Consider the following 23,144-nt stretch of genomic DNA (forward strand, 5'->3'; position numbering starts at 1 on the left):
TTTATTTGTTTATTGTTATTATCAGATTTACAAGAATAGATAAAATCGAAAATTTTACCTGAGACCACAAGAAAAATTCAAGAGACTTTTTATCCAGTGTTTAGCCGATTTTTTAGATAAAAACGGTGGCACGTCATTATCACATGTGGTTATTACGCATTATGAATGTAATGTACTGGGTGTCTCAGATTTTTTCGCTGTTAAATATGGATAAAGTCTACTTTATTAGTATTTCAAGAAGCTGCAGATTTTGATATAAATAGATACTAGTTAACATTTGTTGCAGCTGAAACATCCTGTATATTTTTTTTATCGTTTTAAATTCACGGTAACATTGAAAATTATTTTTTGCAAAATATATTTATAATATTATTTAAATTAATGTTGTTTCATTCCCTTCGCTGTATACTTTTTGTTAAACTGATAATAATGGGAAGAAATATTTGACAGCTTTTTAAAAGTGGGGAAAACCAAACCGCGATTATATAATCAGCGGTGGCGGTGAAACAGACAGCGCCCCCTAGTCCAAAACCCCGCAAGCACTTTGACGTGTTTGACATTTCACTTATTGACATTTTACATATTGACAAACATTCAATTATTTTAAAACAATCTCGAAATCCACGTAAATCAACAATTATCGAAATGTTGTGCTAATAAAGTCAGTGTTCTGCCTCAACTTGCTCAATGCACTAACGCAATAAACCCAGAAACCAGCCAGTTGACATCATCAAGAATTTCTTTGTTGAGGTAGAAAAATGCCACACAGACGCGAATACAGACGTCCCGCAACAAGTAGTTTCACCTACGTCAGTTCTTGTGTCAAATACTTAATATTCGTCTTAAATTTCATATTTTGGGTACGCACCCAGCGATGACTAATTCTTATCATGATTGAGGTTATGTTGCAGCTGTTTGGGGGCTTACTCATCGGAATCGGCTTGTACGCCTTCGTGGACAAATGGCAGTTGACGGGCTCCGTCAAACTCGAAAACGTCTACGACGTGATTTTGAATGTATCTCTAATTATGGTATTAATGGGCGGGGTTGTCTTCATTGTGAGCTTCGCGGGATGTGTGGGGGCCCTGCGGGAAAACACCTGTCTACTCAAATTTGTAACACCCCAAACATTGACCCCGCGCGAAAATGACGCTCTTTTTTTAGTACTCGTTATGTCTTTTGATCTTCTTTCTACTCGAGATGGGTATAGCAATAATGGCGTTCATTTTTCCACACACCATGCAGTCCGTGTTGGAGGAGAATTTCACAGATAAAATCATTCATACGTACAGAGATGACCCAGATTTGCAGAATTTAATTGACTTTGCTCAACAGGAAGTGAGTTATTGAATATTAGTTTGACAAAGGGGTAATGTGTTTGTAGTTCCGGTGCTGTGGCCTCAGTTCTGAGGGTTATTTGGATTGGTCCAAAAACGAGTATTTTAACTGCACGTCTCCAAGCGTGGAGCGCTGTGGAGTGCCATTCTCATGCTGTGTTAACGCCACTGACATTAGTTCAGGGCTAGTCAATATAATGTGTGGTTACGGCGTCCAAACGTCATCTGTAAGTACAGTTGTCGTACGTAATCGTATTATTATTTTCCAATTTGTGTGTGCAGGTGGCTGAAGCCAGCAAGAAAGTTTGGACGTCTGGGTGTATAGAGATCGTGCGCTCGTGGGCAGAGCGGAATCTGTACACCATCGCTGGGATAGCTCTTGGCATCGCCTTATCTCAGTTGTTTGTGATCTATCTCGCCAAAACGTTGGAAGGACAGATAGATTTGCAAAAGTCCAGGTGGGCTAGTTGAAACATAGGGTATATCTGTAAATATGACGTACTGCCATTTTAAAGTGTACTGTCCTTTTCAGTGTTTTTTAGTGTAGATGTAATTCGTATTTTTGTAAGTATATTGTATGTTCTGCATCTGTAAGACTTGTTGCATTGGGTTGTCCACCTTGCCAAGAGTTCTAGTTTATTTTAGCTTTTGTTAGTTTACGCTCACGAAATCTCAAAAACCATGACGCTCAAAGTTGTAGAATGATCAAAATGCTGGTGAGGGTTTGATATTAGCGTATTGGTAACGTGTCCACCAGATGTGGTGCTGAAGAAATTTTGAATGTAACAAATTTACGTTATTTTTCAGATTTGCAACCATGACTTACAGTAGGGTAGCAACTAACGACTACCATGATTATTATAATTACTGAACAAACATAATGATTGTGATCTATTCATTCAAATTAATAACTAGAATATTATATTTGATAAATTGTATAAATTCCAGTTTTTATTAACATAGTTGTTACATAAAGTTGTATTAGTGTACGAGAAAATATCTTTATAAAATAAATTTCTACCTTGCAGTGAGTTATTGATTACCGCGTCTCTCTTTTATAAACTTTTATTCAATAAATAAGTACAAAAAAAAATGTCATGGAGATTTTCCATAATCGAGTTAAGCATAAGTACTTAATTGTCGATACCTTAACGCTAACGCTAAAAATAAATGCATCAAAATGCTACATCATAGTTCAACGGGAATGCATCTCAACAACTGGAATATCTCTGTACAAACTACAAAGGCACTATTATTACTGCGAGTTCTTAATTGTGATACCTAATCCTAATTGTTAATGTCTTCAATGCAAAAACTTCTATAACTAAAATATTTAGTTAAACAGACCAAGGAAAAACGGGCCTCAATTATCACAAACGCTGCATTAATAATGCTTAACTGATATGGTGAAAAACATACAACGTTATTAAAACAATCATGAACAAAACCGTCCAAAATTTGCGCAAATCAGTCTTCTACGGATTATTGCTTCCTCATTAAATCTTTACCCTATTCATCATAAAAATATACGTACTATTAAAACTCTGCATAAAAGTATACTTTTTCGTCGCCAAAAACTTCTTTATCGTATCTCTCTCCGCGTCGCTCGCCGTCAGATGCACCCCGATCACCTCAATCTTGACCCTTTCGAACGGAATCGTCTCCAACACCTGAAGCTCAGTCCCCGCCGACTCCAAACTTAAATAATCAATATTGGTAACGTTCATCGCCAAAAGCAGCGAAAACAACGGAAAACACTTGATCCGCGTCGTAAACCAATCAGGATCTTCTATCACACTGTTAGCTTGGATGCTATTAATTTTCACCTCGTTTTCCTGGTGGAACGTGATTTCTTTGGGGTAAGGCATCGAGCTGAGGCACGCGTGGACCGCCTGCGACCGCACTCTGTTGTGCCGCCGCAAGCTAAAGTAGTGTCGCGTGTCCGATTGGATGAGCAGCCCCTTCCAACCCAACTTCTTCTCCAGCCACTCGGTCTTGGACGTTTTGCCGTCGTTGTAGGCCCCGGATTCCACAAAAACGCCATCGCGCTACAACAAGAAAAAAACGAAAAATGACACTTTGTCTATTTCTAATTATTGCTATTATTAATAATCTAGCCAGCATTGACTTTGACATTTCCAACAGTGTGACAAACTTTTACTACAAAAAAACTTGAAATTTGTGCCCCAAAACTAACCTTGTTGTTGAGTAGTTTCAAGACGTAGGCCGTGTCCTCCGGGGGGCCCGCGGCGAGCGACTCCAGCGGCTTGTGGTGTGGTTCGATGGCTGGACGCAGATGCACTTCTCGAATGTAAGTAATAAGAAGGGGGTTATCCTGAGCGACGCTCAGGAGTTCGTAGTCTTGACTCATGTTGACTCGGAACTGGTAGTGCCGCATGGCTGGAACTTATGGGTTATTGTGGTCAGTGCAAGTGCTTCGTTACCTGTGTTGTCCATGTAGAGAATGAGGGCCGTCATGACGATCGCGAAGGCCACCGAGAAGGCCGCCAGTGGCAGTATTTTCCGGATGATGCTCGGCGTCGGGGGCACTGTCATGTTCGGAGTTTTTACAGGTGTTATAGGTATTTCAGGTGTGCTATTTTGAGTGGACGGTGGGTTCTGGCATTGGCCAGTGTTGGGGTTTTTCGATTTCGTGAAGTAAGTCGCGAATTTCATAATAAATTTGTACATCGTCACAATGCTGCAAGTGATCAACAACAATTAAGAACGATTAAGTCTTTGAGGCGGTGTTCGAGGAAAAGGAGTGGTGACTTACCTATAGTTAAGTGGTATTTTTTTACATTCGTGACGGTCGCTTTTACTTTATTAATTTGTACATATTTGTAGCATTTAAATATCGAATTATATGCAACACAATGAAGTGAGCTGAAGGAACATCCTGTCTTTCCAGGTGCTAAAACGCGCTACGGTCGATTTCGAACGGAATTTCAAAGCAAAACGCACGATTCTCGACTTTATTGATTTCTACTCCCACCTTGCTCCTGGTTGGAGTGACATCAAGAATAACAATGTTTCTCTTTCTAGCGGCTTGTGGCGTGTTCTTCGGAAAGAGTCGGCCGAATTCTTGGAATAGAGTAAATGTTGATAAATTATTATCGTCCAGTTCGATTCCAGGAGCACCCTTTTCACATTTTTTATCATGAAATTTCAAATTTTAAAATGGTCTTCGCACGATATTACATGCGGGCGATAAAACATTTTGACGACCTAGGGCAATAATGAAGGTCTAGGTTACGGCTCGACATGCAATAACGTAAAGTAAAAGCATTACTTGATTACATGAAACCGAAAAAGTTCAGTGCTGTTTTTTATAATCACAAAAAAAGATAAATCTTCATCTAAAATGGAAGCGACTGCAACAAAGACGTAACTTTAGAGATTAATCATCCCTTCCAAAATGTTAATGACGTCATTTCGAAGAAAATTATTAAATAATGTCTTACAATTACAAATATTTTGTGTATCAGACTTTAATGAAGTGAAATTTGACATCTTTTAATCAAGCGTACGTGACATTAATACGGCAACGCTTACCTTGATCACTTTTATTTTCAAGCATGCAATATTTGAATAATTAATAAACCAAAATCCAATAAAATTGATTTTTTCGTATTTTTAATACTATTAATGTGTGACGCACGTTGCTTTATTTTTATTATGTTGTATTATAGATGTATTTATATCTTTTAAGTGCCATAATTTCAGAGAAACTAGAAACCATTTGCATTTTTGTATTCGTATTTCTTGGAGATATTATCTTGAAATAAAATGTATATATAATTAATACAAAATAATCGCGTTAGTGGTTCTCGATTATCATAAATAAACCATATTGACCTTGGGTATTTTTGATTCATGCGAGGGTGAATAGCCCCCAACTTCGGTGGTCTGCGAATCGATACCACCAAGGAACATATTGTTAGCCGAGTCTGTAATAACACCAGGTAGATGGCTGTTCCACCTTGCGGGAAATAAAACCACTCTCCTTTACAAGCTAAATTTAGAACAAACAATTACAGGTTGCAAAAACGTGCCTGCCGCACTATCATCTTTATCAGTAACGCATCACGATCTTAACAGAAACGTGAAAGCAATTACCTTAAAGCCGCAGTGATTTACGAGCCAAGTAATGGCGAAGAAAACTAATTTTCTCCTGATCTTCGACGCTGTTGTAATTTTTAGCACCTCCCAGACGCGTCAACAAGCGGCCAGTTTTTTTGGACATTCTTCTTTTCTGTGGAAGCTCGCATCGTTTCGGTTTTTATTTATCCCTGTCTTGTTACGCTATGATTTACGTTAGGTTTTTCGAACATTTCCTTAAAAAAAATTAAGCTGTATTCTTTTTGTTGGGGTGGTTATAAAACCATTTTTCTGCTACAATATATATTTGAAACCAGTGAAAACAGCTTCCGTTTGTGGTGCATATTAATAAGCCGTAAAAAAAGTTAATGAAAAACATTGTAGTAGATGTATATGCAACGGTGGCAATGCCCTTCACTTTGTACCTTCCCTCTAACGAAAATTTTTATCCTTTTTCCATGCAAATTAGGAAATGAGCCAATGAATAATTCATAGTTCTGTAGACGCATCGAGTATCCCGATAATCCGCAATTTGCCATGCAAAAATTTCGCCATCTTAATTCTGACACATTCGCCTTCCTCCAGCTAATTTAGCAAAAATGGCAAATGGCTACGCACCTTAACGGGTAATCGCAGTCTTTAATAATTAACAACAGATCCATTAAGAAAATTACTTTCCCGCACCCTTTTTCTCTCCAAGTTTCTCGTTAGACACTTCCAGAGATTATCCAATCAAAAAGTTTCCTTACCTCGTTTATTCTACAACTAATTTTTAATTGTTTTTCTTTTGCAGCAGCAGAAAGTTGCAGGAAAAATTCAAGTCGGGGCTTGTCGGAAATAGCCGAGCGTGCCCGATGTTTCGACGCCACGGGACGTCGAGACGCTCCGTTTTAGTTGTTTGGTGGTATCGAGGGACTCAGGTTGGCAATTTTTAGCATAGTTGTTGACACGTGGATACGACAATGTGTAAGACATGTTTGTTTAATTAATGTTGCTTGTTGTTTGAGACGTTCTCTTTGATGATTTAGTACAAAATTAACAAACCAACATGTAGGCATGCATAACACTGTAAATTTGTCGAAGAAGTAGCAAAATTTTCGTCGTGAATAATATTCATAACCGCACATTTGATAAGATAATTCGCTATCAAGACGACGGGAAGTTGTTTGATTTCGAAGTGCATATCAGACGTGATTAATTCTAGATAAAAAATGTTTTTTTGTAAATATTTGCAAGTAACTGCATCGATGTTCTGTGTAAATTGCGGTGCCATGTGTCTACTGTGGCATTACGCAAAGTTTGCCCAAAGGTGTTACAAGTTTTGTTGTTAAGCTTTGAGATCCGCATAATCTGCTTAACGTAAACAGTTAGACCCGAACATTCGGGAAAGTTTGCAAACTTTTCGAGTATGGAATTAATCACTCGCTTTTTAATTTATAACGAGACGAAATGCGTAACATCTTTCATATTTTTTTATTTATTCGTCTTTTATTCCTTCCTGTGAAATTATTATTTAACTCCTGACGAAAATGCAGACATACAATTTCTCATACTAATCATATGTATTTACAGCGAGTTAGAAAAAGTAAACGAAGCTCGCGACACGTTTTACAAGGTGCATCCAAAAATTGTAGAACAGTTTTTTTTTTGTTGCTGTTGCGACAGTAAAATCTATGCTTAACGATATTTTTTTTCTTTCTTAAATCTAATGTGGGCGCGTATTATACAAATGTCAAGAACATTTTTTCAAATGCGCAACTTGAAACCGCGTGATTTTCAGGCTTTTTTGCACTACAAGCAATTTTCATTTCATATTAATAATTTTTCTTTCGTTTTTATCCCATTTTTTAACAATCGCTGCTTAATAAAGCATCAAATTTATAAAATGGTTCTAAGGAAAAACGCCGGAAGAATATTACTGCAGGTTCATTTTCTTGTAACTGGAGTGTCTACATCTGTTGCTATGGTGACGGATGATGTCATCAAACGCTTTTTTAACTGTAATTATTTATATCGTTCACTTTGAAGCTTATTTATTATAGTTCAATGTTTACAAAGAAAATTCCATTTGATCGTCAAAATTAGTAGTAAATAGCTTATTTAATCATTTAATAGATTAACGTTCAGCTTTCTGTTAAATTTGACGATTATTATTTTTTCGAGAATAGAAATTTTTTGACGAAAAATGCATTAAAAACACAATTATTGTGGAAAATGTAATTTTGTTCTTGCGAAAAACAAAAAATCATTAACGGACGCAAAAAGTTACGAAAATACATACGAAACAAATCAGTTTCGACGTTGAAGAAAAACTCTTTATTTTTAAATTTTAGACGGGATTTTTTTCGTTTGCTATCCGAATACTCTGGCAAAAGGCCTCGTTCTCGTCCTGCGCTAGGGGCATTTTTCATAATTACCTAGCATACTACACTCGGCATATTTTTTTTATTCAATTCGTAATCTCGATTTCAAATATAACGCCAAGGGGACGAATTTTAATAGACTGCGAAAAAACTCAATTAAAATTATGAGGCATTTAATCAGTTTACAAATTGATCGGCGGTAAACATAATTTATATCTTTATTGTCGGGGGAGGTGCGCTTGATTAAAGAGAAACACGTTACTCACCAAAAAAATGCACAAAGGAAATTGTTTTGCTTTAGACAGGATATTGTAGAAACGAAATTCGAAATTCTAAAGTCTATTTGATCTCTCCCCCAAAACGAAAAAGACTGACTTTAGAAAATTAATTGCGCGATTTATTTAAACAAGCGAACCCAGAAATAATATGCAATAATTCATGGTGTAAACCCCTCGGGATAAATAGCCCCTACGCACTCAGCTTTCGCGGTAAACTGGATTAAAATATCGATAAACTCAACGATATTGTGATCGATTAAGATTTCTGCTTTGTTTGAATTTATTCAATCACACGAAACACTCGTCTCTCTTAATTCGTGTTTGATTTGGTCGCGACCCCACAATAAAGTTATCACCGCACCCTGAAGAGTTCTTAACTTTTGGCAGCGACAGCGATCATTGTGTTTCAGTGGAGATCGATTTTTTGTATGAAAAGACGAGCGCTTTTTAGCGATTCGCCACCGTACAATTGTTTTCATGTTACGAAAATGGCGTGTCGGCTTTTTTCGACTCACAACCAGAATAAATTAATAATTCGTTGGTGCTTCAGTGGAAACGTCAGGTTGAATATTTAATACCGGCGAAATGACTACGTAACGTTAAAAACACAGTTGCGAGTTATCGATTAATAAGTATGCTTAATTACAGATTCCTTTTTTTCTGGACACCATGTAAATGAGAGACGATCGAGCCATGCATGAGTGACGCTTCGACCATAGAAATTTGCTTAAAATAAGGGATATGGGGGCCAATCAATCAGGACGCATGGAAAAGACTTTTTATGGCGAAGAAGGTAGGTTTCGTTTGTTGCGAGCGGTGCGGGGCGAACGAAGCTCGATGTTTGTTTGATCGTGTATTGAAGTGCGCCGTATTCCATATTTATTTTCAGACAAGATTGAAAATAAATTGGAGCGCAAGCTAAGCTGTTAGCGGAGATTTATGTAACGAAATGAGAATCTGATCCGGATTTAAAAAGCATGCATTTCAAAGAACATGCACTCGGTTGTGCTATATTGTGCATAAATCTGAAGTGGTTTTGAATAGGCGGCAATAAACCTTTAATATGGAGATTTATCCGCTAGACCTACGAAATCTTTAATAATCGTTTCAGAGTTGTACAAGTTCTAGACGGTTATTTTATTTTTAGCGTGGGATGATTACGGTTCTGATTAAAGTACTTATTGGAACAGAAAAGTCATCGGGTTGTCAGTTAAATGAACACTAAGTCGCCATAACTTTTGCGATGCATTTGACGTTTTCTCTAATCGATTGGACCGGATAAAAATCTGTCGTTTTTTTTTTAAGCGGATTTAACGATCGTCCAGTAATTACTTTATTCGTCAACCGGAACCATTTACGTAACTGAGAGCCTCTGTCAACTTTTTAATTTAAGACGAAAGCTGAAATTCCTTTTCGAGCGTATTTTTAACGGAAGGCGTGCCGACGGGCGCTCCGTCGATGCAAATTTCGACGCAATTTCATTATTTATTTCGTGATGTTTATTTTTGGCGTTATGCTTTCTTTTATGAACGTAAGCTGTCATGTTATTGTCTGCAGGCGAGCCTAAAATGAAGAAACTTTGAACAACAGTTGTAACTTCACTTAAATTAAACGAGATTTTATAAGATTTAATATGAATTCGCTAGAAATTCTATTTGCAAATCTTTAGAATTTAAGCGGGGAGTAATGGCACGAGTGTGAAACGTGCAACGACACGTGATACTCTTTTGCGTTTTATTAATCTACTACACTTTTTGGAATGAGTATAATAATTCTCGTTCCATTGTTCGAATACCCCCGGGAATAGTTAAATAATTGGAAATTCAACGCATTTCATAAAGTTCGATTAAAGTTCACAAGTTTGCTTTGATTAGCTTGACCCTAACGGCTTCCAATATTTTACGACGGTCCTGCATTACGGAATTTACACATGAAGTGAGTTTCATTGTGGACGGACGTCAAGATGGCATCTATGCCTCCTCCCGTTTCAGACCTTAATAACTGCCCATAAGTTAAATTGGACGAAGTTAGTTAATAACGAAACGCACACAGTCGCTGTCTATTGATTGAATGGTAAGCACACGAGTGCTACATTATATTGGCGATAAATGATAAATGATACTTGGGGTTGTAATGGTGTGGAGCAACCGAGATTAATGTATCCATAATTTAGCCTTCAAAACTTTATAGGGAGCGATGATGCAAGAATGTAACATCAACAGACGAGATATTTAGCTTAAGCTAAAAATATGCGGTCAAACGAGCTTTGTCGACGGCATTTTGCGGCACGAAAAATGCCGCGTGCGCTCACAAAACATTCTCGGCAGCCGAAGTGGTTACAGGATACAGCATGTTCGACAAACCGGGGCACTAATGGGCTCGAGAAATCCCGAGAAAGAGAATTTTAAATCCGAAAATTAAACATTCTGACTTATTTATTTTCACGAGTTTGAGATGGGAGAGTCGAAATGGCCCGAAATCTAAATCTGGGTTACAACTATAACATTTTCGAAGATACGAAATTGTGTTTCGCCTACATCAAACGGAATTATTACGTTATAACTCGATCAAGTCGAGCACAATCGCTTTTAATTGCTGATGTTTTCGAAGCGTCGCATCACATCGAGAACTTTTCAATTACACTATAATAAACGAGCTTGATTGACGGGTGTTGCGGTCTAGTAGTTTAATTAATGAAGAAATGACCTGCTATCAAGCTGACAGATGGATATCGAGTACATCAGTGTAGACGGTCCAAGTGTCACCGTCGTTTCATTACAACTTGTTGTCTCAAAAGCGAAATTAATCCTGGATGATATTTAGATAATTAACAGAATGTCACTTAGGACGATTCAGTGCGTTTCTAATCAATCATTATTGCTGTTGGAGAGTATTTAGTGCTCGACGTACTTGAGACGAGGACGAGTTTATGTCTACGAAATCAAATTAACTCACGACGATGCAGCCTAGCCCTTTTGAGGAAAGCGTTGCCACTCGAGTAATTTCTCTATTGGTTAAATCCAGAAGAAGACATTCTCGTCCAAGTATTCAATCTCAGACCGCTAATTCCCCTAATATATTCAATTTGAGCGCAGACGCTTTTTTAAGCTCGCACATCATCTTTGCGCTCCGAAGATTACCGTATTTGATTGAGAGCGATTTAATATTATTCAGGAGGAAAAACGGTTCGTGCCGTTATCATGGAGTTGGTCCCCCGCTAATGCGTTTTTAGAAAATGCAATACGAGAACGTATCGATTAATGAATCCGTTTGATTCGAATGAAAAGAAGCCGTTTCTTTTTACTGTGTTTTCTCTAAGCAACCTTGGGTGTTAAATGAAGCATTGTTCAAACTGCTCCTGCAATCACAGTCGAAATATAAACGTTAATAATGCTGATAATTTAATTAGACGGGTTTCTGAACTGCCATTCACACTAATTACCGGCTAATTAATTTATTTATGTCTTCCTCCAACTTTGATCTTATATTTCGAACGAATCGTGGAGGGCGTCCCAGCCGGTTAATGTTCCGAAACTTTGGGATTAGTCGAAGGTTCTAATTGAGTAAACATGTTGGTGGGCACAAAAAATGGTATTCCCAAGGCGGAGCTAAACAAAAGCATGTCGGTGTCTTGCGGCTTAAACAAACCGGATGGCTTTTGTTTACAAGACAATCCAGCAGCCGCGTTATTTATTTATCGGCGTTTTACAACCCGCCACGTAGTAATGCAAGTAAGCAGTGATAATGACGAAGGTTGAAGAAATCCCACCGACTGCGCCAAAACACACAACTTTTTTGTGCTGACACGTTTTACGATCGAGAAATGTTCCAAGAAATACGTCTAAACTGTACCCCACAAAATTTACGACGGTTTATCACGAGAAGGCACTTTTCGTTATTTAATTATCACCATCTTGTAGCGTTTCGTGTATCAGTCGAAGTAAAAAGCTGTTCTTTCACCCAAGAACGCACATTTTTAATTAGCGATTATCTTTCCACGAGGTGCTTCCGAATCGTATCAAATGTAATCTTTCCACAAAACGAAGTCTTTTAAAAGATGAAACTTTTATCGACGTCGTCCCGTTTCGTCCATTTGAAGCGCGATGCACAAGATGAGCAAGAATGGAAGTTCAAGGTGGCGAAAACGTTGCCGCTACAACATATAAAAGCATCGCATTATTGATTGTCAAAGTTTCAAATGGGGGCTTTTAAATGATAAAAGTGCGTATTTTATCTCGGAACGTACTCGCTCTCGAATTACCCCTCGATTTTGACAGCTTTTATCGTCGCGATTTTTGACGGTTGGTTTAAGTCTGCGGTTTTAAACATCTAAAGCCGCGTTGTAAACGTAAGTGCATTGGCCGCGAAAATCCTCTTTAAAACGGCTTTATCAACGCCGTCCTGTCGATATTACTCAAGTTTTCTCGTTAAAGTTTCTACACATAATGGGAACTGTCAACGGAAATCTTATTCGTTTCGTGTGTAATCTGAAAGTATTTTCGTCTCGCGCCGATTGACTTTGCACGAAATCGGTTTAGTTAAAACCGCAAACACACTTTAGTCGAACAGTCGAAATTATCTCAGTGTTTGTTCTGTTCCAGTGAATTTCGACCACTTCCAAATTTTACGGGCCATAGGAAAAGGGAGCTTCGGTAAGGTAAGTAGGTTCCATTTTATTCCGAAGGCGTTCAGATTTCAATGCCGGATAGTGAAAGAGAGTGAGGAATTCGAGTTAAACGGCATCCTCATATTTGTTTTTCGCGAGAGACGGCTCATATTGCAGTTAGAATTTTGCTACTTGAACGCTTTCGTATAATTCCTCTTTGAATTTAATACAAAATATGATAATGTAGTATCAAATACGACGGAACTCACGATCAATTCGTATTGACCTAGAAGGAATCGCAAAAAGCAATTCGAGACGCTTTAATCCCTCGCGCGTTTATTTAGCTCATTTTAATCACGAACGTGTAACAGCGACAATTACTCACGAGGACGAAGTTTACCGTATTTAAACCACCGCACGTCACACATCCCGAAACAAATATTATTGTAACTTGTAAAAATGAATTATTGAAACTCGGACGGTGTTTCGATATCATGGATCGGTAACATAAATTTCCAATTATGGAATGTTTAATGAAACGTGATCAGCAGCCGACGGAGCTTATTTGAGCTCTTCTTCAAAGTAATTTTAAAGGAAAGTAGGTCACAAAAACTGATTTAATTGCTGAAGGTGCAAACAGGCGTAAACGTAGAAATGCGTCGTTACTTTCTTCGAAATATCGAAATGGATTTTGTAATTGAATGAATACGTTGCAAATAAAAATTAGATCGACGATAGCGTCGGGCAAGTAACGCGATGGAAGGTTTGTTTTATCGTTGAAAAAGTGTAAAGTATGCACGTAACAGCAATACGGGTTTGTTGTTTTGTTTTATCAACTAATCCTATTAGCAGAAGTTGGAAAAACCGGATGTTTTTTGAATTGTGCCGTGATGATTCGCAAAAAATGGCGGATGCGCCGGGTCACGGTTATTTTTCTCTGTTGTAGTTGCTATATGTTTATGTGATTCCGTAGTGCAGTAAAGCTTTCGTGCATGAGTTTTTAATGGTTAAAGTGGGTCTTGTGTTGTGTTTTTTAACATTTGCAGAATTTCATTCGGAAGCCAAGTTTCGTGATTCACAATAGCGTATAACAAGTTACGTCATAAGTAAATTAAATTTTCTTTTTGTATGGTACATGCCTAAAATGTTTGTCGTGTTTGATGTCAGAAAGCCTCCACCCCAGCTTTTAGAATTAGAGATAAAGTTTCCCGCTTTGTGTTTAGATAAAATTGCTATTTATACTCGTACTCCAATCGATGCCATCTAATCAGTTAATTAGATAATTGTGTAAACATGGACCTCCATTTGTAATTCATAGCAACAGACGACTGATACAATTATTGTTCTCGTAATCTAAGGACTCGAGTCTATAGAAATAACTAATGAATGTGTATTGTGAAATCGCATTTTCGGAATGAGGTTATCATTTTTGCTTTAGTTAGATTTCGAAAACGGATTCCTCTGGGGCACTAAATCGTACTATGAACATATATCAGTTCTCTTAATAAAACCGACAATTTATTGCTTAATCAAAAAAAACCGAGCAGTTGTTTCGAAATAAATATCCCGGCGCCTCCACCATTTCTACGCAAGAACTTAAAGTTGCGGAAATTACTGATCCGTGCTCGTCTTATCACTGAAAATTTATAACAATGTTTATTATGGGGAAAATCTCGGGCACGTTTATCGATTTTCCCCAGCGAAAAGTTTTTTCTGGCCATGCAGTTAAAACTTATCTAATTAAAAAGACGCAAACATATCCGTCGGTGTTAGACATCACTTAATTGCTTTCCAATTAAATTAATTTTTTGCGACTGCGGCGGCCCTGTTTACGCACAACAGGTAAAATCAATCAAATGAGCTTTTCTCAGATTAAAAAGGACAGATTTAATCAACTCCTGTCGGAATTGGCAATCTAATTGGTTTCGTTATAATGATACATTCGCAGAGTTCTTTATGAGTTTTATTCCGTTTTTACGTGAAAGAAACTTAATAAACGTCTAAAGAATCAAAAGCAAGTTGTAAATAAGTGGAATGTACGACGGGAAAAAGTCCCGATTAAAGTATATTAATTTTCAATTTCATAAGAACGAAACCTAAATTGCACTAGGAATATGTAAAATTGGATAACTGTCGACGTGTTGAATTTCAAGTTATTTGCTCTTTCACAGGTCGTATTTACTTTGAATTTTTCTTTTATTGTGTAGTGCAGATCTAGTTTAGAGGAAAAAGTTAAAGCAATTCATACGACACCGGAGCCCTCTTCAATTTATCTCGTAAAGAAATTGCTAGAGAACTTCACATGTAGACGAGAACAATGACCACGTAGAGATAAAACAGAATATGTGCTCTCAAAGCGAGTCTGATAAGTCTTCCTGCGAAACTGACACGCTCGGTAAATTCACAATGGTATACAATGTATTATGTAATGTCAGTTTACTAAACAGGAATCAGAGTCTATAAATAGGGGTTGTTTTCATGTATGATCTTGAACTTTAGTCGTGTTGCCATGTAAGCGAATATGAAAATTCTAATTAGAACTTTCAATGACAAGTATCACGTTTCAAAGGGCGTACGCTAATTGTATACGCCCTACAATTAGATACTAACTACCGGTATCTGACATTCGGGAGATTTCATTTATTGGATTAAAACAAGCAGGGCGAAATATCGGCAGAAGCTAAATTTAATGGCGAAAACTGTCAGGTTGTTGGTTTTTGGGGATAACTTTCCACTTTGCGGCCTGTTGAGAATTGTGTCATGAGATGATGAAAAATCGACGTTTCCTTGGTGGCGCAGGTGTTAAATCATGTCCTTCACGTCTGAGTATTTAAACAATGTTGCATCCTACCGACTGCGGCGTTTGTGAATCACGTTACCACAAAGCGTCGCATACGTGTTATTTTCGGTTTTAAGCTCGCAGCTAATTACTACGTGGGTTTTACGACTACTTTTATACACCTAGAAATGTAAATTTTTTTACGTCATTAAGAGACAAAAAGCTCCGGCTTAATTGCTACATTCTACGTCTCGCGTGAATAAAGTGGTGGCTTGCATTAAAAATAGAAAGTTGCTATTTTTGTCACAATATAAATTGTATGTTTGATGGAATTTCAAAAACCGTCTGACAATCTGGTTGAAATTAGAACGGCGCTCTCCAAGCTCAACATCCGCAGATGATAAAACTGTTGTTGGCGATAAAAACATCCTTTTTATTACTTTTTCTCAGCAGGAATGCGTTTTTTACCTGTGGCTGGGAGGTTTTACGAGCCTTCCTTGCAGGATCGAGCAAAAGTAAAACGTAGAAAGCATTTATCTCACTAATGCATCGTACCCCCGTATAAATCGTGATGTAAAGGGTTAACATATGATTCAAGTTAGAATTAGGGTAAAAGCACAACGCTGTTACATTTATTAAGTAAAATTCTGCATGATTTGTAAAATATCGTTACTAATACTCCATTTGGAGGAATTTATTGCTGTCACAAATACGGAGTTATGAAATAAGCATAATCGGAGAAAGTGGGACGCGTTCAAGCAGAAAAATAAGTAAACAAGAGTGTGTCTGCACTGTGAAATTTGATGAAGGCGCCATGCATAACTATGCGTTGTCGGAATTTTCGAGCTACATAGGAATTTTATTTCAGATAAAAAAGGACAGTGGACTGCGCCGTCTTGTCGCTGTGGCAATTAAGCGATTAAAACAAGTAATGTAATAATCCACCAAGTGTAAATTGATTTTAAGCGAATTGCATGTTTTTTAACAGCGGTGCCGAGTAGGCAATCTAATAACCATTTATATTAATACTCGTCCGTCTAGTTGGAAATTCAATTATTTTTTGCAAGTTTGGGTGCTTGTCAGTTCGAAATGTATTTGAATAAATTACGAACTAATTATACACAGATGGGGCGTTTTCGTGGGGAAGAGGTAATTGATTCGGCCGGATGAATAATAAACCCGTTCGGAGAACTACATCGAATGACTATATTAGTTTTTGGAAAACTGGCGTTCAACGATTATTCCATTTACCTGAAAGTTAAAAAACTTTGTTGCCGAGTAACACTGATGTAACAATTTTACTTGAAATGTGAGAACAATAATAAGTGTCTGATTCTTACTCGCATTGTTATGAAAACGTACAATTTCATCATCGCCATTTTTTACAAAAACTTCTCAATAACCCAGCGTCGAGAGCTCTATTAATTTTTTTCGCCGTTTCAAATGAAACTTATAATTTTAACTGGCATTAAAAGTTGGTGAACGGGGAAAATGCGAAAGAGAAATCGTCGGAATATAAACGAAGTTCGCTTAACAGTTTTTACACAAATGTATCGAAATCTGAACTTTGCGAAACTTCATTTGTAAAAAATGTGACGCGCCCTCTATCGCTTAGTAGCCTGACCGCAAAAAAGTTCCACACACACACGCATTGACGCGACCGTACTGCACCCTTAATTATTTCGGAAAAAAGTTTCAGCTTCAAGAATCCATTGTTTCTGGCAAGACGTGCCAACGCGATTAACGCCGCCATTGTTTTTGCCACACTCGCACCAACCACGTATCAGGAAACATTATATCTTGTTCGCTATAAATTTTCATGTAATTGACGAAGCGTCTATATTAAACGTTGCGGTTTCGCTAATAATGAATTAATGTTTGGAGCGTACACAAGATGTAGGATGGTTTGCTAAATTGGTTTTGTGATGAGGGAAGGCAGACGTACGATTTCTTGGCAATGACGGAGATCTAGAATCTCGCCTTCTAAGCGTTCATGAATTTAAAATAGGATCTAGTGCAGGCATCATCATTTCCAGCAGGAAGTTGTTTGGGGCGCAAACGAAAATCGAATTTCCTTCGAACTCTGACACTTTGTTCGAAGCGTGGAAAAGACTCCGGGGCAGTTGTTTAGAGAGACAGACGGTGGTTTGAGGGAATTTTTGCAAAATCGGAATAGGAATTTGATGATAACTTTTCAGAGCTCATTTTAATTGTATGTGTAAAGTGGATCACTTTCGGTGGTACGTGAATAGCATTTGGACGTTGACCTGAATGTGAAACTAGCTAGTGTATTTAAATTTGATGCATTGTCAATGGTTCCGGTGGAACCTGACTGAATTCCAGAGTAGGACGCGAGCATTATGTTTCGTTTGATTGGGTTTCTGCATTGGTCATGTTGCGATAAGCGTAAATTAGGCGAATTCGAGAGCATATGCAAATATTGAATTAAATGTGTTTACTTTTCATCCTTTGGAGTATATTGTGCAGAGTTTCCGGAACTGTACTATTTATGGTTGAAAAGTTGGAGCACTGTAAAGTGTTTATTTAATAATAGCTTCGAAACCGTAAAATAACTTTTGCGAGAAATGTGCGACAAAGACGGGTATAGTCGCGACATCAAGTGATGACGCAGGTCTCGGCGGCCAATCGGAGCGAGCGGAATTAAAATTGCCGCGCTGTCGTAACCAATCGTGGCACAAAATCAGAGAGAGAATGTTAAACGAGTTATGAAAATATTTTAACACCGGGACGAGGTTTTGTTGTCCCGGGGCGGCGAGAAAACGTCAATTAATTATACTAGAGGAAAATTCCCTTAGGAAATTTCAGTTTATGCGAAATGTAATGAATGAACCGATTTGCGTGCTACAAGCGATGCAAACTTCCATTATTTGCAGATTAGAAATTCTCTTGAATATTTACTTGCGGTATCTGCCGGACTTTGCAGTTTAGCTCGACCATTATTGACACAATAACTTCCAAGTCCAGTCTGTTAGTCTTGAGTCAGAATTAATCGCCTTCGGAACGGCAGTGATGAACCTTGTAGACAAGATTACCATCTAGTTAAGTACACAGTAAAACCACACTTCTAACTTGTCTAAAGTAGAATCAACCGTAAAATACACTCGTTAACTAACGTACTACGCCAAATTTAATTAAAAACTCATCTCGGGTTTTGAGGGGGTACGGGAGGCGTTTCACCTACGTATCAGGTGTAGAGCGAAGCGACGGATTACAGAAATCTGAGAATTTGGCAAATTCGCGGTGCTCATTGTATTCTCGTTAACGCTGCTACACAACCACAATACGCAGTTGCAGGTGACATTCGTCGTTTTAATTTTTCTAAGCGGGCACCCAGGTGGAAGAACTCGCCAAATTAGGACGTAATTCAATTATTCTCTCACAACTGCGTAATTTCCATCGAGTCGTGACTCGAAGGGGATCATTATTTTCGGTCATTTCCTTATGAAACAAATTTATTATCGAACGCTTCATGGGGTCTTTTCTAATGCATTCTGAACGAATTTAACAAGGTGCTTTGGTCGTCGCCGGAACTCCGAATTGGGTTCTTTCGATCAAAAACCTCTACATTAGGGAGATCTGTAGCCTTTTAACTAAAGCCATTTTAGGCGAGCAATTTGCCACATGCTGAAACGACGCCGACATTACGAATGAACGAAATTGAAAATGTTTATAACTTAATCAGTTTCTGTGATATGAGGCGGAAGGTTTATTTTGGACGTCGATTAATGCCATTAATAATAATTAGTTAAGGAGGACGAAGCGGACGTTCAATTTGTACGAATTTTGTTTTTGTTCCTGTAATAATATACGCGTTGAACTTGAAGTTTTAAAACATCGTAAATGTAATTTAGAGAAGCTCCGTTTTATGTAAATTTGCTAACCCAGTGGGAAATTCGAAATATTCACAAATACCAACGTGACGAGAGATATTCGGTGTATGGACGGGAAACTGCAGCGTTCACTAAAAACTATTTTGGATACTGGGAGGCATAATCGATTTTGATAGGGCGAACTTGTGGTGACCGCTCCATTATTTTCCCCCATTTTGCAGCGTAACATAAATGTAATGTACTTGAGGGCAATTATCTTTTTATTAAACATGTGCACACTTGATGGTAAAAGATAATTAAATTGTGACAACTTTCATTATCAGGACGATCCGAACACGGTTTGCATTTTAATACGTGCGTTGTGCAACAAAACGAGGCGTTGTGTTCGCAGATGCGCGATCGATAACGATAAGAGACAACGACTAACAAACCAACTTAAAAAAAAAACTGAGAGATACGCCAAATTAATTACTCACGCCGTGCAATTGACAAAAGTAGGTCCGCAATCTTCTCACAAATAAATGAATAATTCAGGCGAAATGTCTATCTTCAGATTTATTTCATCTGAGTGTTTGTTGTTGCCGTTATTACATATTTATGGTGCCGCATTGCGCCGCCTTTGTCCGTAATAATTAGAGAAAGCCTACCTGCATTCGGTCTACTATTCGTCGAATGTACATAGTTATTCTTGGTAGAATTTATGTTCCTCGGGACGAAGTCTAGGTGACACGAAGTCGTCCATCACGTCGTTCCATTTAAATTCGGCTCGAATTCGCAGGACGTTTCATCATGGCCGAGTTACACGCGTAACTTTGCAGCTCATAATTAAGTCATAGTAATAAAATTTGTCTCTGCCATCAGATTTTAATAAGAGAAAGAAACGGTGATTAATAGAGCGTGCTATTAAAAGAATATGGCAGCTGGGGTCGTATAAAGCAGCCCCTCGTAAGGAGGTGTACCCCGGAGTTATTAAATTATTCCAGAGTGTTCAAGACTGGATGTCGAGTTCCATTTGCGACATTATTTAATCAATAATTAATGCAATTTGCTTATGGAGTAACTAGGACTGCACGTATATGTGACTTTCAAAAATCCGAGCCACGATAAATAAGACGATCTTCCGAGCCGATAGTCCGGATTACTTCGTGCGAAAACGCGCGGGATTTTTCCCTCGAAAAGTGGGCAGCGTTCGTTGGAATTAGAGCGGCGATTAATTTCGCCGAACGAAGATATGACTAATTTGTTGAAAGCTTCCAGCTTCGGACACAGAAACGTTACATGGTTTACGCGGCATCGATTACAAAACAACGGTACGTGGAGCGAGTTTGTTTCGGCGAACAGGAAAGTTTAATGAGAAAAACTGAAACGAAAATTACGCTTCTCTTTCATTAAATATGAGATTTAAATGGAATAACTAAGCGTAGATTTGGACGGGAGGGATGAGAGCGACGGAGAAATAATTAGGGCGGAGAGGAACGGACAGAAAAACGACCGTAAAGAGCTAGGGGACGTGGGATAATAAGCCAGCTTTGGGTGCTTTATGGTGCTACGACAAGTCAGTATGTATTTTGTCGGCGTAACAAGTTTCTCAACCATGATAAGTAATAATCACGAAGAACATATTTTCCATAGTCGAATTTACAGCACGACGATTCAATTTTTTTTTTTTTTTAATGAAACCCCAATTTTTATCACTTAGCTTAAAAATGAGTAACTTAATTAACTTTGTCACGTCTTTTTCTTGCGATACTGCGTTTAACGAAGTTTCAGCTTAATTTTTTTCGTAACTAACAAAAGGGTTTTTAATAATGAGTTAGGGACACCCAGACATACACTTTTTTAAAACTCGTGAGTGGAGTATAAAATGTTACTTCTGGGCCAGGGCATTTGACATCTTAAAAAATAAGGCAAAATCTTACAAATTTAGTTGTGTGCCCAAAATCAAACAACCGAAAAAGGCCTAAAACTCTTCAAAAAACATTAATTTTTATCCACCCCAAAAGTACCCAAATATTTGTAGACCACCAAAAATTGGGCACACGAAAAACAGGGTAGAATTCTACAAATTTAGTGTTTTCCCAAAAGTAAATAAACGAAAAAAATTTAAAAAACTCACAGAATGCCTTGTTTTCAAGCACCCCAAAATGGCTTTCTATTTAAACTGTGAGCAATTTCCTCACATTCATTATAAAAGTTAGATTGGTTGAGCTTTTGAAATTTACCTATTGCATGCAAGATGTATCGAAGGATAATGGTGTGATTTTTTTTTCAGCATCAGATTAATATTTTGCATATCAGCTGATAGACTTTTTTCACTTTTTTCTATCTTCAATGCCGACGTGTCAGATATGTGAAGTTAACATGAAAAACTTCGATAAAAATTTACCAGAACGTATTTAATACTATTATCACTCCTCGTACTAACATTTTGATTGGTTCACCATTATCACAGATGTTGCGTAACTACACTGAGATTGAGGCTGAGATTGATATATTTAATTGCGCGCCCCGAGTTATTAAACAAATTTTTTTTTCTTAGTCACTTGGTACTTTTTGTTTACTTTTTTGTTTACTTCTTTCGGTTTTTCTGTTTTTTTATTACCCTTTTTTATTTCAACAGTTTTTTTCGTGTGCCCAATTTTTGGTGGTCTACAGATATTTGGGTACTTTTGGGGTGGATAAAAATTAATGCTTTTTGAAGGGTTTTAGGCCTTTTTCGGTTGTTTGCTTTTGGGCAAACAGCTAAATTTGTAAGATTGTGCCTTGTTTTTTAAGATGCCAAATGTAGAAGTAACATTTTATACTCCACTCTCGTGGAAAAAAACTTCTGGGAAGTTTGATGTTCCATCGACAAATTTTGTATTACAAGAAAAACTTTCATATCGCTTCTCTGGGAATGCGTTTAATGAAACTCCACTCACGCTTCTCTAGCTCGATTATCTCGAGGCGAATTAATTAAATACGCATCGATAAAAAATTGTTTGTTAATGCAAATTTGAAACAAAAATAGCTTCAGCTGATCCCTTAATTGGCCGTTTCTTAATGATGATCTGGAGCTGCGATTTGCTTTCTGCTTATCAGACTTTATCCGATTCTTGTGGCAATTTGTACCAAAGCGGGAAAGCTTCTAGAATGGTGTTTACTCGGTTAGTTTGTTTTTCGCTTTTGTATAGATGTTTTCGAATGGTGGGGATAATAAAGGCTGCACGGTGTCTCTTTTATGTTCCATCTTACGTTTAGTTTTGATTTTCGTTAATTACATTAACGACAATAGAATCAGACGTAGCGGAATTGGGACAAGCGATTTAAGAAGTCGGAACGAACGACACTACATAAAAGGACATTGAGTGATTTTATCTGACTTTAATAAGTTTAGTTATGAATTGTGCTGAATCAAGAACTGATAACAGCCATAAACGGGAAAACTTTATGAAGTTGAAAAGGTTTGAGAATTTCTCTAGTTGTTGTTATGGCGCAACTTTAAACATAAAAATAGTTATACAAAATAACACACGAATCGGGAGCCAGAGTAGAGATTTATGTTCGCAGGAAAAGCATGAAAAGGACAGAATTTTAATTCACGTGGTCAAAAACCTTGCAAACATTTTAAGGTTATCGGAAACACGGTAAATTTATCCGTTTAGGACCCCCTTAAAAACTGACAAAATCTATACTGGTGATTTATCATTCCATTCAAATTTTTTAGAATTGCTTATACAGAGTGACTCAAGAAAATGAATGAATCAGTCAATTTATTTTCGTTATGTAAAAATGTGCTCTGTCTGAATAACTTCAGAATAATTTTTTATGTTAGAAACCAATTATTAAT

General features: G+C 37.5%; 3 protein-coding genes across 5 annotated transcripts in view; 2 read left to right on the top strand and 1 right to left on the bottom strand.

Moving 5' to 3' along the window:
• Positions 1 to 526: 526 nt before the first annotated feature.
• LOC135136470 (tetraspanin-33-like) lies at positions 527 to 2,364 on the top strand. 2 transcript variants are annotated; one of them, XM_064065751.1, is made up of 6 exons: positions 527 to 860; positions 912 to 1,115; positions 1,165 to 1,338; positions 1,385 to 1,564; positions 1,620 to 1,795; positions 2,145 to 2,364. In XM_064065751.1, exons 1-6 carry the CDS (start codon positions 759 to 761, stop codon positions 2,206 to 2,208), a joined length of 900 nt encoding a protein of 299 aa, XP_063921821.1. In that variant the 5' UTR covers positions 527 to 758; the 3' UTR covers positions 2,209 to 2,364. The 2 variants fall into 2 exon arrangements, with proteins under 2 accessions (XP_063921821.1, XP_063921822.1); XM_064065752.1 differs by having other exon boundaries at positions 528 to 860; positions 1,620 to 2,364.
• Positions 2,365 to 2,386: 22 nt separating this feature from the next.
• On the bottom strand, positions 2,387 to 4,647 carry LOC135136469 (protein Star). 2 transcript variants are annotated; one of them, XM_064065749.1, is made up of 4 exons: positions 4,114 to 4,647; positions 3,782 to 4,038; positions 3,535 to 3,743; positions 2,387 to 3,385 (listed from the first exon to the last, which is right to left on the bottom strand). In XM_064065749.1, exons 2-4 carry the CDS (start codon positions 4,026 to 4,028, stop codon positions 2,834 to 2,836), a joined length of 1,008 nt encoding a protein of 335 aa, XP_063921819.1. In that variant the 5' UTR covers positions 4,029 to 4,038; positions 4,114 to 4,647; the 3' UTR covers positions 2,387 to 2,833. The 2 variants fall into 2 exon arrangements, with proteins under 2 accessions (XP_063921819.1, XP_063921820.1); XM_064065750.1 differs by having other exon boundaries at positions 3,535 to 3,737; positions 4,114 to 4,643.
• A 1,589-nt stretch (positions 4,648 to 6,236) lies between these two features.
• The window catches only part of LOC135136466 (serine/threonine-protein kinase 32B), a 28,994-nt gene continuing 12,086 nt past the window's right edge, over positions 6,237 to 23,144 (top strand). The window contains exons 1-3 of the mRNA XM_064065745.1: positions 6,237 to 6,404; positions 8,728 to 8,872; positions 12,681 to 12,736. Coding sequence (XP_063921815.1) covers positions 8,821 to 8,872; positions 12,681 to 12,736 — 108 coding nt within the window. The 5' untranslated portion in view covers positions 6,237 to 6,404; positions 8,728 to 8,820. The remainder of the gene's footprint in view (positions 6,405 to 8,727; positions 8,873 to 12,680; positions 12,737 to 23,144) is intronic.

Source organism: Zophobas morio, unplaced genomic scaffold, assembly GCF_036711695.1.
Source record: "Zophobas morio isolate AGI-343-1 ecotype UQ-CSIRO unplaced genomic scaffold, CSIRO_AGI_Zmor_V1 ptg000026l, whole genome shotgun sequence".
NCBI lineage: Eukaryota > Metazoa > Arthropoda > Insecta > Coleoptera > Tenebrionidae > Zophobas > Zophobas morio.

Excerpts from the sequence above, each read along its gene's own strand:
- LOC135136469 (XM_064065749.1), bottom strand. The coding sequence starts at position 4,028 with ATGTACAAATTTATTATGAAATTCGCGACTTACTTCACGAAATCGAAA. Across the intron at positions 3,744-3,781 it reads TCTCTACATGGACAACACAG|TTCCAGCCATGCGGCACTAC; the intron begins GTAACGAAGCAC and ends ATAACCCATAAG. Across the intron at positions 3,386-3,534 it reads TGAAACTACTCAACAACAAG|CGCGATGGCGTTTTTGTGGA; the intron begins GTTAGTTTTGGG and ends TTCTTGTTGTAG.
- LOC135136470 (XM_064065751.1), top strand. The coding sequence starts at position 759 with ATGCCACACAGACGCGAATACAGACGTCCCGCAACAAGTAGTTTCACC. Across the intron at positions 1,565-1,619 it reads ACGGCGTCCAAACGTCATCT|GTGGCTGAAGCCAGCAAGAA; the intron begins GTAAGTACAGTT and ends TTGTGTGTGCAG. Across the intron at positions 1,796-2,144 it reads ATAGATTTGCAAAAGTCCAG|ATTTGCAACCATGACTTACA; the intron begins GTGGGCTAGTTG and ends GTTATTTTTCAG.